The sequence below is a fragment of the Ambystoma mexicanum genome, chromosome 5q (genome assembly GCF_040938575.1).
Source record: "Ambystoma mexicanum isolate Mex_15411 chromosome 5q, UKY_AmexF1_1, whole genome shotgun sequence".
Taxonomy (NCBI): domain Eukaryota; kingdom Metazoa; phylum Chordata; class Amphibia; order Caudata; family Ambystomatidae; genus Ambystoma; species Ambystoma mexicanum.
This window is the reverse complement of record NC_090933.1, coordinates 213,114,349-213,136,091: the sequence shown is the minus strand read 5'-3', so window position 1 is coordinate 213,136,091 and position 21,743 is coordinate 213,114,349. Positions and strand designations below refer to the sequence as shown.

Genomic DNA, 21,743 nt, shown 5'->3' with positions numbered 1-21,743 from the left:
TGACACCATTAATGGGAGAGCAGGGGATAGGACAGAGCACAGAGATCATATGAAGAGTCCATAGATCTGGCGAAGGACCAACAAAGAGGATGTCGGTGAGGGTCTGTCTGGAGAAAGCATCGGAGTAGGTGTCCGCGATAGGAACACCAGGGTTAGAGGCCAAGATATCCTTTTTGAACTTCTTCCTGCCAGACTAAGTGAGACGGGAAGGATAGTCAATGGAGAAGCAGTTGGAAAAGATAGGAGTAACAGAAAGCCCCAATGGGATCGGAAGGGAGGAAAAGAGGGAGAAACTGGGGGCGGGCGCTGAGTTAAGGCAGGTGGGTGTGGAACAAAAGAGAGTGGTGAGGTCACTGGGCTGGCAAGTTACAGAGAATCAACAGTATACAAGCAAAGTATAGAGAAGTTTAGCAATGGGTAGCAAGATTTGACTTTCTAGCAAAAAGCAAAAACAGTAGGATTTGACTTTCTAGCAAAAAGCAAAAAATAGCAAGATTTGACTTTCTGGCAAAAAGCAAAAACAGCAAGATTTGACTTTCTAGCAAAAGCAAAAACAGCAAGATTTGACTTTCCAATCAGGAATTCAGATGTGAGAACACCGTTCTCAGAAGCACTGCGCTTCAGAATGACAACCTGAGAGAAACAAGCAGAAAGAACAGCGAAAGTCAAAGGTGGTAGGAGTGAGACTAGGAGGGAACTAACCCATAATTCCAGAGGTGACAATGTCAAGGCTTCCGGATTTCTTAGAGGAGTGAGTTGGCAGCATCATTGTGGTTAAGGTGCAGGGAGGACCCCCAACTCAGCTAAAACTGCCTTTATACCTTGCCTCCACTCAAATATTCTTATTGGATATTTTTCCCCCAGACTGGCATTTCATGCATCTGTATTTAATTGGGGTGTGCCTTTGTACTTTGCCTTGTCTACATTCAAACATTCTTTTTATTGGGTGTTGAATGTGTACTTTGCCTTCATTGCATTCAAACAAACGTCAGTTATTTCCTGCATCAGCAATATCATACCAGTCAAACACTTGTTGGTGCGCTTGTCGGAACGCCCCAGCTGCTTCAGGCAGACTCACCGGTTTGTTCCAGGATCTCCGACTCTGCTCGTGCCTCTGCGGTATGGTTCCTTCACCGGCTTTCCACTTTGGAGTGTGCAGGCATTCATCCAGAACCTGCACGGCTCCTCTGTCACAGGCCACCTTTCGTCTTCAGCCCAGGTGGGAGAATGCTGTTTCCTTGAGCGGCTGTACATCCAGGAGCTCCTGCGCAGCTTCCAGTAGCTTCACAGCCCTTCTTGCTCGCATGCGGCATTGTTCCTCCTGTTCCCCCTTTCCAGCGTCTTGAGTTCATGAGCCTCAGCATATGGTTTATCGTCCTCTCCTACACTGCCATAGTGTGCTTGCCATCTTTAAAAGTGCCGCGCACTGAAGAATTGGAAAAACAACGAGTCTGCATGTGGTACTTCAAGCAGCTGTCACTTTGCACAAACTCCCTGATCCACCTCCTCGTCTCAGTACCTGAGTGGTTATGGGTGTTGAAGTCCATGGATGTCATTGGACTTTTAACTTTTAAATGGTTTTTCCCAGTCGTGACCGCCAGATTGGTCTGGTTTGTCCAGAAGGTTCCCCTGTTCCACTAAACTAGGGTGGCCTCCTAAACTCCTGCCCACCAGGTCTGAGTTTAGAAATAAATCCACCATAAGAGTAACGCTCTCCATAGTGCAGTTAATACAGTAGGAATACGGTTACATGAGTTTTTATGTGATGCTGTTACTATTTCGGAATTTGTCAATATCTTTCCATATACATGATCCTTCCTTTCTAAATATTACTGTTATTTTCTTTTATTATCTGTTCTATGACTTTACTTGCCAGACTCTTTCTAGTATTTACTGGCCTTGTGTGTATTCCAGCTGACCGTGTCCCTGAGGCCATATTGGTCTCCTTTTATACATTTAATAAGTAGTCCATTGGACACTTACCTGGTATTTTTTGTTGATTCTGTGAGTGACATGCACTGGAGCCGTCTATTCAGGGATAGCACTTCACGGCCATATGCACCAGATGTCATTCACAGAATCATCAGACCAGACCCTATAAAAGCGGGAAACAGAATTCTTTATTTCTACCTTTTCCTCATTCCGCACATCCCTGAAATCTCTCCTTCTCCATTCCCCACCATGAAACCATTCCCCCTTCTTGCTTCCCCTCCTTCCTTTTTTCGTTTCACCTTGATCATCTCTCTCCCCTTCCCCCCCACCCCATTCTCACCTTTTTACCCCATCCTATTCCCCCCTCCTTCTCCTCCCCTCCCCTCTCTCTCCCTTTCAGTTCTACCTCACTACTTTCCCTCTTCCCTTCAGTTTAATTGCTCTACTTACTGTTTTGTTGGACTGATTCTTAATTGTAAATTGCTTCTACTGTTATAATGTTATGTTATATGTAGCCTGTTAAAATGTACAGCGTTTTGGAGGAAAGCGCAATATAAACATAATACAGATTTCAGTTTTACAGGTACATATATATATATATATATATATATATATATACACAGTGTATTCTGCTGGCCCGTAGTGACTCATCGGGCATAAGGTATGTTGAAAGAGGCAGTTAAAAGTGGTTTAGAAGCAGTTGAGGGCAAACGTGTAGGAATGTCTAATTGCACAGACGTAGTTGGGGGCAACGAGAGGCCAAAAGTGTATGAATGTCTGAATGCACATTGCATTCTTGGCTGGTTTCGCTCCACCACCGTAGAGCAGATGTTCCATTCTGCCCTTGCACCTACTTTCCATTTGTCTAAACTGTCACACAGAGCACAAAGCATTCAATGCAGAGCGTATCCAGGGAAAACCCCACGGTTCCCTGGACAGGTTCCAATCGCGTATACATCAAACATGGCAATAAGTGGAATTTAAAGAGAGTGGCTATATTCGCCAACAAGACACCACAATTAGAATTAAAAAGTTCTAACAGAAGAGACCAAAACAAGGACGCCAACCAAATATCAGTTTGGAAGGTTATGAAAATATCACGCAAAGAAATGAGGAGGCATTGGAATTAAGTGCCCACATGAACTTATCACAAGATGAGTCGGAGAAGGTTGAAGATGGAGAAGTGGAGATAAAAATGACTGAGATGCGAAGCAAGTGGTTGTATACGTCCCTGTAGAACAAATAAGACGCCATCTAAATATAATGATTTCATAATGGGATAAGGCCCGTATTGCTACTCAAGAAAAGGAGGTAGGTGGCGCGCGCAGCATCAAGAGATTGCCTCTTGCTGATGCAGGTGATCTTACGAGACAAAAGAAGGCACGAAGTGCAGGCAGGCGGTGAACTGAGCGACAGAGCTGACGATTGACCAGGCTTGGTCTCCACTTGTGCACACGAAGGTCAGAGGAAACGGAGCAAAATGTGTCACACGCAGTATATATATATAATAAATAAAACAGTGACACCATACATGAGTTAATTTATTAACAATGTACAGCCACAATTGAACAATGCATCTTAATATTATTAGAATTGCCGCGTTGAAATCTTCTATGCAAACGAGCAAGAACATATGTGTATAACTGCAGGTATACATATCAAATATTGTACTGAAAGATGCATACTTTGCACCATATAGTATTTTAGGGGGGGGGCAGAGGTGTTTGTCCCCCGCCCCAACTTTCATGGCACACCATTTTGTTCCCATTCATTTGGCAAGGGCACCTTTTCTTCAGATGTCATGTCCCCGCAACATTTCACCAAAGATATTCCACTGCCTGGTCTCGCCATCCCCATATACTTGACCACTATGGCCAGCACACTTGAGTGTGATTCAATAACATAGGTCTCTGGAACGCAGAGAAGCAGTCCATGGCCATTATGAATTTAAAGCAAGTTTGGGGGCGTGCGCCACATCTTCCCATCGCGCGCTGTTACTGGTCGCCACCTGTTCAAAGCAACACAAAACTATTAATATTGTAAAGTGTGTGACCCACTCACGGAAAACACAGTGCTGCTCCACTCGCTTTAGTCTCTTAGGGACATTGCATTTGACTTCCCCAGTGGGTGCAAGCAAGCTACTGCCACAGAACGTGTCCCACGACAGATCTTCAATCATGTGACATCTACGTAGTTTAAGTGGAAAGCGCATGCGCTCAGTCTCAGTTCAGCTCCACCCCTTCCTGTGAGATCTCCTCCCGGATTGGTTGACCAGTCCAGCTGTGCATGGTTTCCTTTTAGGTCAGGTTGGCGCCGTGGTGCTGGCCAGGTGCAGAGTTAAAAAAACAAAAAAAGCGGGGCACCGATGGTGTCAGAGTGCCACCAACAGGATATCGGCATTTCTAGCCAGCGCGAAACAATACTGCGGGCACACGGGGCTCGCGCGAGACCCTGCCGCTGTCTGTGCAAGGGAGAGCGCGAGCCCCAGCAGAGGAGTCAGAGCCAGAGCCACCTTCACACACCGAGGCTGCAGTGAGGGTGACTAGGAGACCAGGACAGGCACTGAGGGGCAGAATGGCTGACAAGCAAGGTAAGGGTGGCACAGAAGACAGACGGGGTGCTGAAGTAATTTAGTAATGATGATAGGAAGTGGATTCAAGAGAGAGGAAGGCTGAAAAGACATCAGTACTGTAAGGAAGGCTAGATCAGAGGGCAGAACAGTCATTTACTGTGCTCTGTGAAGAGCGAGCAGAATGGCAAAGGAGCGCGCAGGGTGGTACTCACGATAGTGGTAAGAAGAGAGTATTGATAGAAGTAGGGTTATAAATATAGATGAGTTGACAGTTTGATTATATGGGACTGGTGATGTAGGCTAAGTTCAACAAGAAACGGACATTTCTCGTTGTTTTTAATGAAATATTCAGTGATCTTAGAATTATACATCTTATGACCTGCGCAAAACAATTGTGCGCTTCATGGTTGTCCATTCCAGAAGTTTTACTTCAGAAGCACCCAAGATTTCTTTGAATAATAAGACAGACATTCCAACTTAATTTAACACAAAGTGGAAGCTAGAAAATTGAACAATGCTTTAACGTTTGCGAAGAGAAAACGTTCACTTTAACATTAGTTATTGAAAAATGAACACAACGAAACCACATTTTATTTAATAACACTTTGTGTATTCTTTTTTTAAACTTGCATATTTCACTTCACTACCACAACTCCCAAACCTTTATGGGATGTTACAAACCACGATGTGCTAATAACCAAATAGATCTTGGGAAAGGTCGTTGTTGGTTACGATAATGACCCTTTCCCAATGTATGCCTCTTGGCTTTGCCTTGGGTCATAACTAAGGAGTGGGTTGTAATTCCAGAGATCACTCCCAAGCGCCCCCTTCACTTATTCACTTCTTCATTCTCTTTTAACATGGATGCAAAAAACATCTTGGTTTTCTCCCAACTATCGTGTCCTAGCAGAAGATCAGGACAAACATTTGTAAGAACTTCCTGCATCTTTGTTGAATGCAATGAGAGCTGTTCTGAGACACAGCCTGACACCTTGCCAATCCGTCTTACCCTTCCCAGCAGTATAGAGCACAGTGTAAATTAAAGAACTGCTTTATGTACATACCCTTGTCTCCTTGTGGGTGACGTCCTGTAGCTCTGAAATGTGACTAACCCCTCCTTTCACTGTCAACCGCTAACCTTCTTTAGTTCTTCTCCTTGAAGATATCATAAGACACAAATGGCAAATACTTACGTAAAGAAAATTGCAGTACCGAGTAGTTGGGACAATTTGACCTCCAACCAGTTCCTTAAATAATTTTGAAAGTACTAATGCAACTGCAAAGCAGTCATAGGCGCCATGTTGTATGGGTCTGTGGGACCCAAGCCCCATCAATGAATAAGGTGCTGTGGCTCTAGGGGCATGGTATGAGAGCAGCTTAATGGTAATGTTTAAGCAAAGATGACAGCTGTGCCCTCATTTAAATTTTCTTTTGGTTTGTTTTTCAACAAGCTGTCATTTACATTCTTTTATTTTAGTTAAAAGGCGGCAATACAGCTTGAGGGTCGTGAGGGCAAGTTCATAACCGGTGATCTTATTTATGTGTCAATTCCAATCAAAAGTGTTAAGTCAGGTTCGTAACACTGAATAATATGCATTTGAAATAAAAATATCCACCATAGCTGATTGCTTAAATGCGTGGAAGAACAATTTATCAAGCAGTTTGCGTAAAAAGTAATTTTATTTTGTGCAAACCAAACCCTTTATTCACATAATGTATCACTGCAATTGGCATGCCATGCAGGTAGCTTAAATATACAACTCACAGTAGAGCACATAGACCTCTTCAGTTGTTGCATCACAGTATCAACAGAATAGCCATCTTTACTTTTTGCCCCTTGTAGACATTCATTTTTAATAGAAACGTAAAACTACAAGTACAAAGATGCAGACAATCAAACAATACAGTTTGCACCACTCTCACTTGACACGGAGCATAGTTCAGTTATCAAACTGCTGTACGTGAACAGTGCTCTGCACCATGACCTCCAATACTAAATGCAACTTAGGCTGTCTGTTGTCACATGTGAGCAGTCCACCCAGTCCAGATTCTTTTTTTATTTGAATTCCAGTGACTAGTTATCTTTTAGTGGAATAATGACAGTGTGGGTAGGAGAATACAAAGAAGCGAAGCAGGATGAACCACTCGCACCTGAAACGTTGTAGCAGAATATGTTTCTCATTCCCAAATACCCTCCTTTGTAAGTAGGTAGTGGTAGGAAAGATCTAAAAGGTGGCCGATTTTGCTTTTTAGGCAACAGCACATCGTAAATAAAAAAACAGTACTAGGCTCATACTAAGGCGAAAGCAAAACTACAAGCCCCAAAATGAAAACCACAGTTGACAAACTCCAGGGCTGTATAAGAGAGTTAGATGGTGCTATGAAGTGACCATATTCATCTGTTTGACGTCTTACAAGTCAACACTCAATAAATAGATGGACATGTCATGGGACCACTTTATAATACTTAAAACATTGTTAGAATTAAATTCCCTCTTTAGAGCCTTCTGTCTGTTTCATGTCAAGTGTGAAATATACCCAAAAAATGTGATTGGAGGAAGGTGTTGAATTAATTTTAACCACTGCCTTTGATCTGGGTAACCTTCCTTACCACCTGTGTATGCCATTGCAGAGGGTGGCCAACCATATGCAAATCCCTATTGGAACCACCACCAATGGGAGACAAGCCCAAACCTTAAGGCCACGTCCCCTAGGCATGGAAGCACAAGTTTCCTAAAACATGTTTCAGCCTTGTTGGTCCTCATCAATGAGGTGAAGCTTGTGGCGTTGCTTGTGCTATTATGCAGAAAGAATGTGCCCTAGCAGTTTGGTATGGACTTAGAGTTGGGACCAAGCATGTTTTGCGTATGCTCTTTCCCCTTCTGTAATGGCTTTGCAGGCTGAAAAACAATGGTCAGGAGCATTGCAGAGAGCAATGCCTGTGGTTATGATTGATTCAAAACCTTCCAGCGATCACTCTTCAGTTTTGCTTAACTGCGACATACTGCACCCGCAATGGCATGTAGGGCCAAACCACCCTACAAATCTGCTACTTTGACATCTGAATTTATAAAGGAAAATTAAACTTCAATATTGCATAAAAGTGATGAAGGCCAAAAAGCCACAACCAGCAGAACATTTCAAATCTAGACTATACAACACAGCCTCTCTATTTCTGATTGGTTTTGAAAAAGTGTGTAAATTAAGGCATGTTAGATAATCGTGGCACTAGATTTGTCATCTTTACTTGTTTTATTGGCCTTCAAATGTTCTTTTTGTATTTTGTGTCCTTAAAAATCCAACACATAAATTAGATCTTGATACAGTGATTACAGTCCAGGAAATCGAAGATTCAGCCGTGTCATTGGCGAGTGGTAAATGTCTAGGGCAAGATGGGTTTCTGATAGTTTTGTACGAGTTTTTGTCGGGTCCTGGCTGCTTTCCTCGTACAGCTGTATATGGAGATCCTGCTTACTGAGATGGTTGCTGAGTCGATGCGGACAGCATTAATCACGGTTATCCCCAAGGATCACTCTGCTTGTGGGAATTATTGGCCTATCTCGCTTCTGAATGTGGATGTTTAGCGAAAGTCTTTGCTAGAAGACTGAATGGCTTACTTCCTAAATTGAGTCATAAAAATCAGACAGGGTTTGTATTTGGTAGAAATAGTTATAATTTGTGCAAATTGCTTGATGTCATTTACCTCAAGAGGCATTTTACTGATGCATATGCAGCTGTCAGTATTGATGCGGAAAAAGCTTTTGATAGGGTGAGTTGGGTTTTCCTTCGTCAAGTCTTGTTCAAAGTGAATTGTGGATTGTGTTTCCTGCAGCTTTTTAAAGCTCTGTATAGTGGTGCAAGGGCTTTTGTGACTGTTAACGGCTATTTTCAAATCGAAGTAGGGACTTGTCAAGGCTGCCGCCTGGTCTCTATTGTTGTTCAGTTTGTTCATAGAACCGCTTGCAGTTGTGCTTAGGAATCATCCTAACATAAAGGGAATTCCATTTGGGAACTACACTTCAAAGGTTCTTTTGTTTGCGGATTACCTTTTTGGTGCTGATTTCTGATCCCCAGTGCTCGTTTTGGGAGCTTTTGCTGTCGTTGCAGAGGTTTGGAAATGTCTCTACAATAAGGTGAATGTCTCCAAGACCTTAGTTTTTCCGATCTCTTTCGTGTCATAGGGGGTTGTTTAATGTGGGGTGTGGGCTGTCTCTGGTTTTAAGTATTTAGGTATTCATTTTAATAGAGATGTTGGCTCACTCCTTGTCGATAACATTCAACTGAAGCTTGAGGAGATTGATAGGCTGTGTTGTAGGTGGGAGAAGCTGAAACTGACTCTTTGGGGCTTGGTTAGCGTGGTAAAAATTGTGCTTCCCAATTCTTTTTCGTATGCTTCCTCTACCTCTCTCAAATAAACTACTCTCGAGTATTAATACGTCCTTGAATAAGTTCTTGTGGGCGTAAGGGGGCCGTGCTCGAATCCAGAAAGATCTTCTTCAGAGACTTGTGCGTCTAGGTGGCTTTGGTTATCCCTGTATGAGATGCTATCGTACTGCGTTTGCGTTACGTTCTCTGGATCACTGGCTTATGCTTGACCAAGCTGATTGTGCAGGCTGGATTTACATTTCGCCAACGCCTCTTGATATTATTTTATTTGCGGATAAAAGGTTGCCGGTCAGCTCGAGACTGCCATTTATAAAACATGTTGTTATGTTTGTTTGTTTTTGTTTTTTATCTATTTAATATAGCGCAAACAGAGACCCTCGGGTAGCTGGGCGCGAACATTACAAGGATACTTAAGAAGCTTAGTTACACAGCATTACAAGGATACTTAAGAGACTTAGCTACAGCGGTGGGTGAGTACATACAATGAGTCATAAACATAGTTATAAACAGTGACATACAATGAGTGATAGGTATACTTATGCACAGAGGTGCCAAAAACAACGCTGTAGGTTGGCAGTGGCTGAGTGGTTATACTAGAGATACCAAGGTACAGACAAGAAATGTCACAGGGTGTACAGTTCAAGATGGTCAGGCATAGCAGTTTTTAGAGAGGGCAATCAAGGGTGGGTGGGGTGAGGGGTCAGTTGGGAAGTAGTCGGGTTAGGCGTCATTAGTCCTTAGCCAAGTGAGGACTTTCCGTCTGAATCTTGAGAGAATTGGTCAGTTCTAAGATCTAGGGGGAGTCTGTTCCAGGATTGAGCAGCTATAACCGGGAAGCTGGAGCCACCTGCTGTGATCAGTTTATATCTAGGAACCTCTAGGGTGCAGGCATTGGCCATTCTCGTGGGTCGGCCAGAAGTTCTTTTGTTTACTCTTTAAACAAGGTAGGGAGGTGCTATATTGTTAAGACATTTGGACGTGAGAGAGAAAGTTTTAAGGGAAACCCTGTCCTTAATTTTAAGCCAAAGGGCGTCTCTTCTGAATGCAGAGATATGTTCTCTGTTCGGGATATTTAAGGCTGCTCTGAGAGCGTTATTTTGGAGTATTTGCATTTTATCAATAATGTATTTATTGGAACCCGCATATAGAGCATTGCAGTAGTCCAGTCTGGATAGGATAAGTGCATTGGCTAGTGTGATGCAACTTTTCTCAGAAAGAAATGGTCTGCATGCTCGGATTAATTTGCACGTGTATGCTGTAGAAGATGCTAGAGAGTTAATTTGTTTCTTGAAGGTGAGTGCCGAGTCAAGATAGAAACCAATGGTTTTAACTGCAGGCATCACTTTGATGACTTTGTTGTCAATATTGAATGAGGTGTAACTGGGGTTAAGTTTTTTTTAAGGCTGTCTCTGAGCCTAGGATCAGCAACTCAGTTTTATCGTCATTCAAGCAGAGGCCCTGGGATGCCATCCATGCCTGGATGAGGCGGTATATCCTATTTATTAAGGCCAAGTTTTCCTGGAAGTTTCCCGAAAAGGGGGATGATGATCTGAGTGTCATCTGCAGTGTAGGTGACACCCAATCTGGCCAACTTGTCAAACAAGGGCTTAGTAAAAATATTATACATAGTGGGAGATAAGCATGATCCTTGAGCGACACCGCAGGAGACTTGTAGGGGGTCGGCGGCTGCTAGAGGGGAGAAGACTCTCATTGTACGGTTTGCAAGGAAGGATTGTACCCAAGATATGGCATCACTTGAGAAATGGACAGCTAAACTAAGATGATCGCATAAGACTGCATGATCCACCAAGTCGAAGGCTGCCGATAGGTCAAGGAGGAGTAGCATAGCTGATTTGCCATTGTCCTTCAACTCGTCAATTTGGGTTTTGAGGTTGATCAAGGCCGTTTCTGTGGCATGAAGGGGGCGGAAGCCAGACTGGCTTGAACCTAGTAAGTTGTTTGTTTCTAAATCTTGAATTTGTAAGTAGGCTACTCTTGATAATTTTAAGTAAGAAAGGGACTGTGGTTACGGGTCTGTATTTGGTAGGTATAGAGGGGTCTAAGGATTGTTTTTTGAGCAAAGGTAGCACCCAGGATTGTTAGGGATTGTCGGGCACAAGGTTCATCTTAAAGGAGGCGTTGATGTCTCTAACTGCGTCCTTTAAGATTTGGGCTGGACTGTTGTCTCCTTTGCAGTTAGAGGGTTTGAGTGAGAGTATAATTTTTTCTGTCTCAACGATGGATATTTTTTAAAATCTAAATGCTAAGGGGGTGGTGTTATGTAAGTTTGGAAGCGGTTGCTGCTGAGGTGGGGGCTCAGCTGGTCGGATCAGGGAAGTTTTCTTTTTGGCCATTTTAATTTGGAGGGAGCTCATTTTATCAGAGAGAGCATTTTGTATGTTGGTACACCAAGGCCTATCTTTAGGGGTGTTGTCTACCTGAGGAATAGGTGATTCCATTTCACAAAGAATAGAGAATAATTCCTTAGTGTCTGCTTTAGCCTTGGATATTCTATTGTTGAATGAATTATTTTTTTGTACTGATGATTTCCTTTTTATACAGTTTGGAATGATTAGTTAACTTAATTTTATTTTCCACAGTTGGCGAGTGGTGCCAGATTGCTTGCAACTTTCTTTTTTTGGATCCTTAATTCTTTCAATTGAGGTGTGAACCAGTTATTCAGATGAGATGTCTGTCTAGCTTTGCAAGTTTTAACCGTGGCAATGGTGTCAAGTGCCTTTAGCATGGCACTATTGAAGACTTCCACTAGTAGGGTGGGGTCTGTTTTGTTCGCTGTGTTGTCGAAAGTAGGGAGTAGATGTGGTAGTAGTTTTTCTGCAGTTATGTATTTTTTCCTCCTGGTAGGAAATAATGTAAGAATGGAAGAGGTGTAATGAGATTTCTGGTGAGAAAAACTTGCTCTTTGTGGATTCTAGTTTGTGGAGGTGCCCTGCTGTGAAACAGGATAACTGCGCTTTATCGTGGATTTTGGGCAGGATGTTGGCATTTGGAGAATTGGACAGGTCCATGATGGTCAGAATATGCTTGACTTCGAATTCTTGCGTTTCAAGTATAAGCTGCGGAATGGAGAATTTCATTGTTACCGTATTGAGGGACCTTTTTGCGGACATCTTTTCTCCACTGAACGCTGCCATGCATGCCCCGCCTGTGGTTTTGCTTTTATCTGAGACATTGCCTCTCTCTGCATCCCCCTTTATATAAACGTATTACTCCTTCTGAGTTTTCTCTGGCCTCGCAATGCGGTAGAGGCAATTGGGATTCAGACTCAAACCATTTGTTGTCAGACATTGAGTGGAACCGTATATGTGCAGGCTCAGTTAGGTTCAAGGTTGATTTGGAACTGCAATATATATAGCAGCAGATTAATCACTATTTGTATTGGTCTCCTTGGAGGATGTGGTTGTGCAAGTTGTGTTGTGAAGATGTTTGCTGGAATTGTAGGAGGGATGTAGGTATCACCTTCCATATGTTGTGGTTATGCAGGAAGATTCAATTGTTTTCGAATGGGGTTTTCCAAAGAGTGGATTTGGTCTTGGGCCTATCCCTACCCCCAGACCCACTTATTGGTGTGCTAGGCTTATTTGCTTCTGGTATTCTATTAACTAGTGATAAACTCATTTGGGCTTATAGAGATTTCTTGGTTGCTTACAGGCATATTCTGAAATTCTGCAAGAGTGATACTGCCCCATTTGTAGATGATTGGCTGCTGAGTTTGTCGCTTCTATATGGGAGGGAGAGATTGTCTTTCCATGCTAAGTATGAGGCGATCTGGGGTATGTTTCATAATCTCTATTCTTGGTTGTCCCCCCCCTTCCTGTTTTGTTAGACCCCCTTTTTTCTCTTCTCTTATCTTCCCCTTCTTTCCTTTCATAAACCTGTTGGCTGATAGGAATTCATGTACCTTTTGCACTTGGGTATTTGGATGTAAATGTTCTTTTAATGCTTTTTTGTGTTATCTTTAAAACAATAAATACTATTAACAAAAAGAAAAATGAAGGTATTCTTCTGTCCCACGTTGCTAGATGAGAAATGTCATCACAATTATACCTCTAAGATTGCTGACTCTGGTATCCCTCGGACAGTATCACGAAGAGACTGATGTTTGCCTTTATTTCATCCTGAGGGCAGGAGATTGGATCTGGAAGAAGTGAAAAGTACATGTTTGCAGGTGGACACTTGCTGAATTTGTTTTCATTATAAACAAGCCCCAAGTCTTCATTGTCTGCACAGTTCTTTAAGCATTCTAGATCGATCGAGTGGTCCTGATCATGGGATAATTACCCACTACAAAGTTATTTTCCCGGGTGAAGGTGATGGGGAAGGGTCATTATCTGACTATCATCGCCCATTCTGAGGTCAGTAAGGCTAATGGCTCACAGGGTTGTGGAAATTCAAAGGAAAGCACATGCTTTTAGGCTGATGTAGCAGTCCAAATATTTGGAATGAGGTCTAGTAGATCGATTGTAGACTGCATTTTGAACATTCTGATTGACTGAGAGGAGATGTACAATGGAATCCATTTTCTGATGGGTTTTATAGTTGCTAAACCTTGTTTTATTTGCTCTTGAAAGTCCATGCACCATGTCGGATGTACAACAAAGTAAACTTGTTCCCTAGAGCTCACACACTATCTACTAAGCAATTTCTTTGTCTTGCATTTTATAGCAAATACTCTTGTAGGTATATGAACACACAACACTAGTGAATTGTTAAATGATGTGTGGAGGTATGTCAAGATCTCAAATAGTTATGATCGGTCAAGTTCATCGATTGGAACACAAACTCAATTGTTTGCCTTTCTTGCATTGATTAATGTACTGTAGAAACGACAATAGATTTTTAAAATTCCAACTCTTTTTCCGTATTGGCTTGTAATCATGCTACCGACGGGCATGTTGTGCTCTTTTGCCCTTTAGCGGTGAATTGAGCGTATTTTGCATCACTTTGAAAAGTTGATTTACTAGGAAGTTTGATGCTTTGCAAGTTAGCTTTGTTAAAAACAGCACACGTTTAGGTTTTGAAGACGACTAAGTATAACGCCTAGACTTCAGATAGGATGAGTGTAGGTGTATTGAACAATATTTTTTTCTGATCTGTTTGTTTTACCAAATTCTTCCCTCCAGTTTGAATTTGTTCGCGTCAAGACAACTTGTGTGGTTAATTTTCTATAGTGCAGGTCAGATCCCACTTGTTGTCAAAGTTCTGTTGAAAATTCTTTATTAAAATGGTGTATCGCTATCAAACATTAACATACGCATAGACCATTTGGGTCAAAACACCCATCTACATCCAAATATTGGCGCTTTGTTGGTCTGTTCTACTTTTCAACTCAGAGATAATTGATTTCCCTATAATGTAACAGGCAATATGCTGCAGTGTACGTTGACATTTGCTTGTGGATCAACAACCTATCTCAATAGAATATTCAAATTTTCTTAAAATAACAAGGTCAAACTAATCTAAACAGCCATACAAATGTAATCTGTTCAGACTATACTTTACAAAAAGTGAATTGCATTTCCATAGGGGAATGTTTCCCCTTTTTCACTGACAGATATAATCAGTGCTCCAGATAAGATTTTGACGGGGGAGTATTTTACTCCCTGTTTTTAAACTTTTAGAGTAAATGTAGTTTTGAGAGAGTAAAAATGACTTTTCTCCTTTGCAAGAGAGTAAAATGCATGTGACATCCAGCCGACGTGAGCAAAAACTGTATGGAAATAATTACTATGCGGCAGCTTTCTGCATTGTGACAGAATATACCTTTCATTATTTCTCTAAAGTCTGGCCATTCTATCTCTCCTGTATAGTTTTAAATGTTGAAAATGCAAAAACCTAGCCAATTACATAGGAAAGCAAGCAAGAATTGTATTGTGTGTTTTGAGGTTCGGGGGCAGAATTGTCTTTTGACGTTTAATGAAAGTCCTCATTTCTTTTACTTTACTTTATTTGTTAGGCGCATCCAAAGTGGCCAAGAGGCATACGGGTGCCGAAGACAGTCAATTGCAAGCAGTCAGTTCGTGGTAGCCAAATGGTCCCCTTATTTAAATAGCTGTGCCTTAAGTTTATTCTTGAATAGCTAGAGTGTCGAGCAGTGTCTAAGACCTGAGGGTAGAGCAATCCATCTCGCCGGGGCAGCTGCCCAGAAAGCGCCCCTTCTGACCAGTTCCAGTGAAGTTTTTGGAATTTCCAAGTTTTTATCACCATTCGAGCGAAGGGTGTGTGCCCCCGTCTGTACTTCAATCTGTTAGAAATATAAGCGGGAAAGGACCCGTTGAGGGACAACCTGAATTCGATCCTTTCCACAATAGGTAGCCAGTGGAGCTTTCTTCTTATCTCTGATACATGAGCAAATTTTGTAACCCCATGATGGCTCTAATAGTGCTGTTCTGGACCACTTGGAGTTTACCGAGTTCTGTTTCGTCCACCCCTATGAGAAGGGAGCCACAGTAATCCATCTTAGAAGAGATGATAGTTCAAACGATCCTTTTGCCAGCGCTATTGTGATAAAAAAAGACGAATGTGCGATAGAAGCCTAATGTAGTAGGCCGATGTTGACACCAGGCCATTAACATGGTCAGACATATTAAAGGACTGACCGAATGTCACCCCTAAAATTTTTATTTTCTTTGTCAGAATCTCGTGATCAGCAATGCAGAAAGATTCATACTGTAGTTTCCCAAGTCTAGGTCTAGATCTGATGATCATAAACTCGGTCTTGCCATTTTTCAATGCCATCCCACTCATGGCCATCCACTCGTGTATGAGGTCATAAACCTCGGCCACTGCCAAAGCATCCTTCTCTTAATTGCCTGTTAAGGGGATAAGGCACTGCGAGCCGTCTGCATAGTTTGAAAAACATATCTTTTTGTCTTCTAACATTTGAAAAAAAATGGGCTGTGAAAAGGTTATAGAACTGGGGAAAGAGAGGCCCCCTGTGGGACTCCATAGCTAACCGAAACAGGGTCCGCCTCTGCTTCCTTACTACAGAGATGCATAGTCCTCATCCCCAGGAAGGACTGCAGTCCCTTGCTTGTTCACTGAAATTAGCAACCTTCTGCAGTCTGTCCAGGAGGAGAGGGTGATCCACTACATCAAATGCAGCTGATAAGTCCTAGGACATCCATCAGTAGCATAGTTGTGCCGTTATTAATGTTACCCATCATATTGGACTTTAGTTCTAGCAACACTGATTCTGTGCTAAAGCCAGGCTGAAATCCTGACTGACCTCCGTTTAGAATCGGATAACCTTTGATATGGCAGTGCAGTTGTTCATACGCAACTCTATCCATTGTCTTAAGGATGAAGGGCGAATTAGAAATCGGCCGATAGTTGGTAGCATTTTTAGGGTCGAGATTCGATTTCTTCAACAAAGGGGTGATCCAGGAGCCCTTCAGTCTCGTGGGAACCGTACCCTCTTTGAAGGAGGCATTTACGATCCTAGTAATGGAACCAATCAGTAGTTCAGAGCAGGTTTTAATAGCAGTAGCTGGAAACTGGTCCCCCTTTACAGGAAGAAGGCTTAAGTTTAGCTAGTATGGTACAGGTTTCTTCTTCCGATATACTCCTAAAATTAAACTGGGTAATTATTAGCACATTTTTCCTGGGCTTTCTTGAGAGGTTCATAAGGCCGTAAATTCTTAATTTGTTCAATACCTGTCTTTATTTTAGTAGTCTTGGCTATCATGGCTTCTTGGATCTGAGTACACCACTCCTGATCTTTAACGATGGGTTACTGATAATTAACCTCGGGCTTCTCCAACTGTCAAGTATTGTGAAGATTTCCATAGTCATGTTGTGCATTTTGAATGCATGATTCATAGGATTCACTTTTTCCTTTTATGACTGCCTGTTTAAATCTGTTAGCTACTTTCAGGTAAATTGTTTTGTCTTCTGCCTTCTCTGAGCTTTTCCATTGATGGAAAGCTTTCCTTTTGCTTACTCCGAGCTTCTTAAACTCCTCGGAGAACCCGTTGTTGGTGTGACTCATAACCTTTCTGTTCTTTTTGAGAGCTATTACGTCGATGGCTTTATTTAAAGTATCCAAGAGGGAATCAGTTAGGCTATCCACAGTCAAGGATGGCGATGTATCATCTTGAGTTATAGGTATTATCCAGTCTCTCGAGGAATCTTGATTTACCCTCTTCAAGTTTCTGGACTCAGTCCAATTTTGTTTGGCTATGGTGCGTTTGCTCCGAGTCATAATGTTCACACCGAATTCTATAAAAGTTGGTCTGACCAAGGGCACAATGAGATGTCAGGGGCACTAATTTTTATGTTGAGTTAAAAAACCCAATCCAGTATGTGACCTTTGCAGTGGTTGGGATTATTTGTGTTGCAGAAATCCCATAGACTTCATTAATCTAGCAAGCTCCTTGACTGCTTGATCCATAGGATCATCCATCCAGAAATTGAAGTCTCCCATTTGGCTGTTCCTTTGATTTGGGACAAAACCAGGCTATTCCATTGTGCCATGAAGTCTGGCATAGTGTTCGGGGGCGATAGACTAGGACGTTCATCGTGGCGGTAGCTTCTGTTCTTATTTATTAAACACACGCACCAATTGGGGCCTTGGATGTCATACTTCCATATCTCCATGGATTCTTCATAAACAGTTGCCACCCCTCCTCGACCCTGGCCCTCCCTATTGGCATATAACACATTGTAGCCAGTAGGAACAGCAAACGCCAGGGATGGCCCTGCGGCATCGTGCAACCACGTCTGTCAAGGCGCAAATGTTTAGGTCTCTCTCCAAAATATATTCTGCTGTTTCCACACTGTGCCTCACCAGAGACCTTGTGTTGAGAAGCAGAAATCAGAGAGGCTTGCAATCACCCATTTTTGTATCTGGGATATTATCGGTATTGCATTAAAGGCAGTTTTTAAGACTAACATTCTCCTGATTATTGGGCAGTTCGCATAGCTGGGAAGAGACTACCTGAGTTTCCTCCAAGTTCTGTGCGCCATCTGGAGTTCTGCCTGTAACATTGTGTAACATGGCCTCCTTTATAGCCCCCCCATTTAGTATACCCTCTGGATTATCCTCTAGCGGTGTGAGGGCATTCTGTTAATGAGAGCAGCTAATCTCATCTCCCCTGCCCATAGTTTCCGACTTACCGGAGTTCAGGCCCGATTTGTTGGTGATGAAAATATTTCTGGCTGCGGCTATGCAGTGTGTACTTCTGAATTGCCCGTGAGAGATTAAAGGCTTTTCCTGGAGTTATTACTACGTAATGGTATGCCAATGTTATGATACAATAGTGCAGAAAGGCAAGGACTCCATGCTAAATTCTATATCTAATCTTATGTTCAAATGGTTATTTATATAGCGCTTTTGGCAAAGCGTTGTACATAGAAAATATTTGTAAAAATTATCACCAAACTGAAGTTGGTACTCCTTTATCGACCTTGAAAGGATGAAAGGCTGAGTTGTCTTTTCCTGGCATTCAAACTTGCAACCTACAGATCAGCCACAGATCGCAACAACAAGTGCTCAACCTGCTGAGCTCTCTTATGGGCTAACATCCTTCAGAGGTCGGTTAACTGAGTATGGACTGAGGTATGATCATCACAGTGCCTAGATGTTGGACGAACCATGTATGAAGCTCTACATAAAGTTAAATACCTATCTGGATTATTACAGAGACAGGTTTTGCGGATTTTCTATTTCAATTACAAATGTAACTTTCAGCACTTGTACTTGTTAGGTTTGGGATGTTTTAATTGTAGTCTGTCGATATGAGAGGCTAGAACACCTGTGATTGGTGTAATGACAATCACTCACCCTTGAACAAATACTCTGCTGCCACTGACCATTTATAGTAATGTACCTGATTGACTGCAAGGTTGAATGGGTGTAAACTAGACTGTGCATAGTTATCATTTTACACACTATTTTTATAATTAGAGTGTAAATTAAATTATAAGTGTAAAAATGATCTGCCCCGCATGATTATGCACAAAGCACAGGAACTCCTGAATATACTGGTTTGCTTTCACTTGCAAAAAAGCCTAATTTGTTACAAAATATTAATTCTCAATTACAACTTTGTTTTCCATCTTATAAAGTATACAATCCTAAAATGCTAGGAAAATAAATATGCACAGTGCTTCTGTTTGCTCCATGAGCAGCAACACAGCAGAAGCAGAATGGAAATAAACTATTCTATTCCTTTTATCAGAGTGCGCAGTTTCCTTTTTTAAAAGGCTTCAGAGAAATACATTCTGTTTGAGAGGTTTTTATCCATGGCATACAATTACACACATGTAGATAAAAATCAAAAGAAGCCTTCTAGTTTCTGTCAAGTAACCTGACCTTTGCACTGCCCTTTGCTGTAAACTTGTGTGTAAATGTACACAGGAAAATAATAAAGCTGTCATATTTAAAAGATTTTCATGCGTAAAAAAGCCTGGTATGCACCTTATTTGGAGGCCTGCATATAATAGTGTGCTCCTGCACAAAGGTGTAAAGTATCCTGAAAAAGGAGTTGGTAGTTTTCAGCCATCAATATCAAAGTGTTACTTTCAGTGATGTAGCACTTTGTTTTGTGTACTGAAAGGAAAAGGCTCATCATGAAAGTGCACTTTGACCGTCAGATTCTTTGGTAGTTCATGCAGCCTACCCAATGTCTACAGCGTCTATGTGGGCTTTGCTGCATCATTCATTTAGCTGTAATGTTGGACTCTGAGGTTGTTCTTTTATAGTATTGGTGTGAGGGGAGGGGCAGGCGAATCTAAGTGGGTAATATGCATATTGGCATACCATGGCCATGTCTTGGGACAAGAATAATCGTTGCAGACAGTTCAGGGGTGAATGCGGTCAAATGTTTTGAAGGGTGTGGTGCACGCATTGGAGTAGCCAGGTCAAGCAATAGCTTTGCAGCAGTGTGAAGTCAGTCAACCGGTCCTGCAGATGCCCTGTATCAGATGACCATGAGTCTGTGTTCCAGTTAGCCATTTGCTTCTTGCTTGAACCAAATGTGTGTGGCCAAACATTATGGTCCCGATTCACAAAGATGATAATTTTGCTCAAGCAAATTGAATTGTGGCTTTGGGCTGAGTAACAAATATTTCCATGGCTACTGAAAATTTTGTGTGCACTAGCATCCTATTTCATGGTAAAAGCAAAATCCGCAAGAGTAGTTCCATGGCCGGGAAATAACACATTGGAGTTCCAAAGAGGGAAGAGTAACATGCATGCACATTCTTAACCAAAAACCGGTATCAAACAGCAATGGGACGGGATCAAAAACCTTTAAAATGTCTATTTGCATAGAATTTCATAGAGCTCAGCATTTAAGGGAAACCTGTTTTTCATGTATAGAGGCAGATTTGCCAGGATTCCATGCTAGACCTATGGAAGCTACTAACCCGGGCAAACTGGCCAAGAAGAACAGGAGCAATTATCTGCTCTTATTGTGTGAATCGGGAGATCCTACTTCCAATTGTAGGTTTCCTCATTTACATTGCCCATGCATCAGTCTCCTGTAGACAACTAGTTTTGCATATGCAACTTGGATGTCAATGGAAGTACAACTATCTTCCCCCTCTCTGTCGAGGTTTGTGCACAAATTGCACAGTGGCAGCTCAAACTGCTCACACTTTTAATGGAAATGGGTGCAATTTGCTTGCATGCATTTTGTAAACATAAGTCCATTTGTAGTTGACAAGCTTTGTCAGTTGGTCCAAAATTCTCCAAATTAGCCACTCTGGTGAAATAATCCATAATAAATCTGTCATCTCGTTGGATGAAAGGAAAGAAAGCCGCACTTGTCACAACATGGTCAGTGCATTTAAAGATGTGGAAATGCATCACTGCCAGCGCCTTAGTTATGCAGGAACAAGAACAAATACTGCCTTTGTATGCGAAGAGGCTTTTGCGTTTTTTATCCATTGTGTACTATCCTTTTTAGTTTTAGCTATTCGATGGCACTGTAAGTGCTGCCTATAAACCGAAACGATTGGCATATCAAGTGAAGATAAGGGTAGGGTCCAAAATTGAGGGTAGCTGGGCGCCATTTAGCGCCTGCTTGTAGCATAGAAGAGCCTGGTTAGCTTGATACCAACAGCTTTCAGGAGCTACATTACAAACACCGCTTTTTGAATTTAACTCTGTTCATTTGGGACACTCTATAAACAAATATTAGAACACATCTGCACAACATTTAAAGCAGAAGGGTTCATAAATGGTGGACACAATTATGGTTGCATTGTATGTGGAAGTTAGATTTACGGACTGGGATGTACTAGCTGCTTGCTCCCCAGTGGTAGCTCCTGGTCACTGGTTAATGCTGTATACCCGGGAGCTGCTTTTAGCTCCTGTTTATGCAATCTTAATTTTGGTCCCTTTAGGGGAGAGATATGAAGAGGAACACAGCCTGTAGGTGTTGCTTGGTTTTTGACTGCTCATGTTGGTCCCAGTGACCATTCCTATTTGATCCCCCCACATCCCCCCGGCTCCTCCCGGAATCCCGTTGTGCACCCTATGTTCTTTAAGGGGGGGTGCAGTGTTATATGTAGTCCACTGAAAGGTAATGGTGTAAACCAGGCCCTGGTGTAATAAAAATGTCTTAACCAAATGATCCTCCAGCCACTTGATATGTAAGCCGTGTCTGTCATTGCATCTTTTCCTGCAGAGGATATACGTGATTGCACCATGGTGCGATATCACAAACACGAAAATGTGAAATTTGAAAAGCGCACTGCGGTGTAATCACTCATTAAGTCCCCCACATGCCCCCCGCCGCTACTTTAAAGATTCCCTGGTCTCCCTGTGACGCCAGGTCTCGTATGTGTACAGGAACCGGCGCCGCAGGGTGCCTTTTTGCGTGTG

General features: G+C 42.2%; 1 protein-coding gene and 1 long non-coding RNA gene across 6 annotated transcripts in view; one reads left to right on the top strand and one right to left on the bottom strand.

Annotated features, from left to right (window-relative positions):
• LOC138497335 (uncharacterized) overlaps positions 1-4,113 on the bottom strand; it is a 41,427-nt gene extending 37,314 nt beyond the window's left edge. The window contains exon 1 of the long non-coding RNA XR_011278567.1: positions 3,994-4,113. This is a non-coding gene — a long non-coding RNA (uncharacterized lncRNA). The remainder of the gene's footprint in view (positions 1-3,993) is intronic.
• Positions 4,114-4,196: 83 nt separating this feature from the next.
• The window catches only part of ZNF236 (zinc finger protein 236), a 2,444,547-nt gene continuing 2,427,000 nt past the window's right edge, over positions 4,197-21,743 (top strand). For 3 of the 5 annotated variants that reach the window (XM_069620724.1, XM_069620725.1, XM_069620723.1), the window contains exon 1: positions 4,197-4,522. In XM_069620724.1, coding sequence (XP_069476825.1) covers positions 4,507-4,522 — 16 coding nt within the window. In that variant the 5' untranslated portion in view covers positions 4,197-4,506. The remainder of the gene's footprint in view (positions 4,523-21,743) is intronic. The other 2 variants (XM_069620728.1, XM_069620726.1) reach the window with 1 other exon arrangement.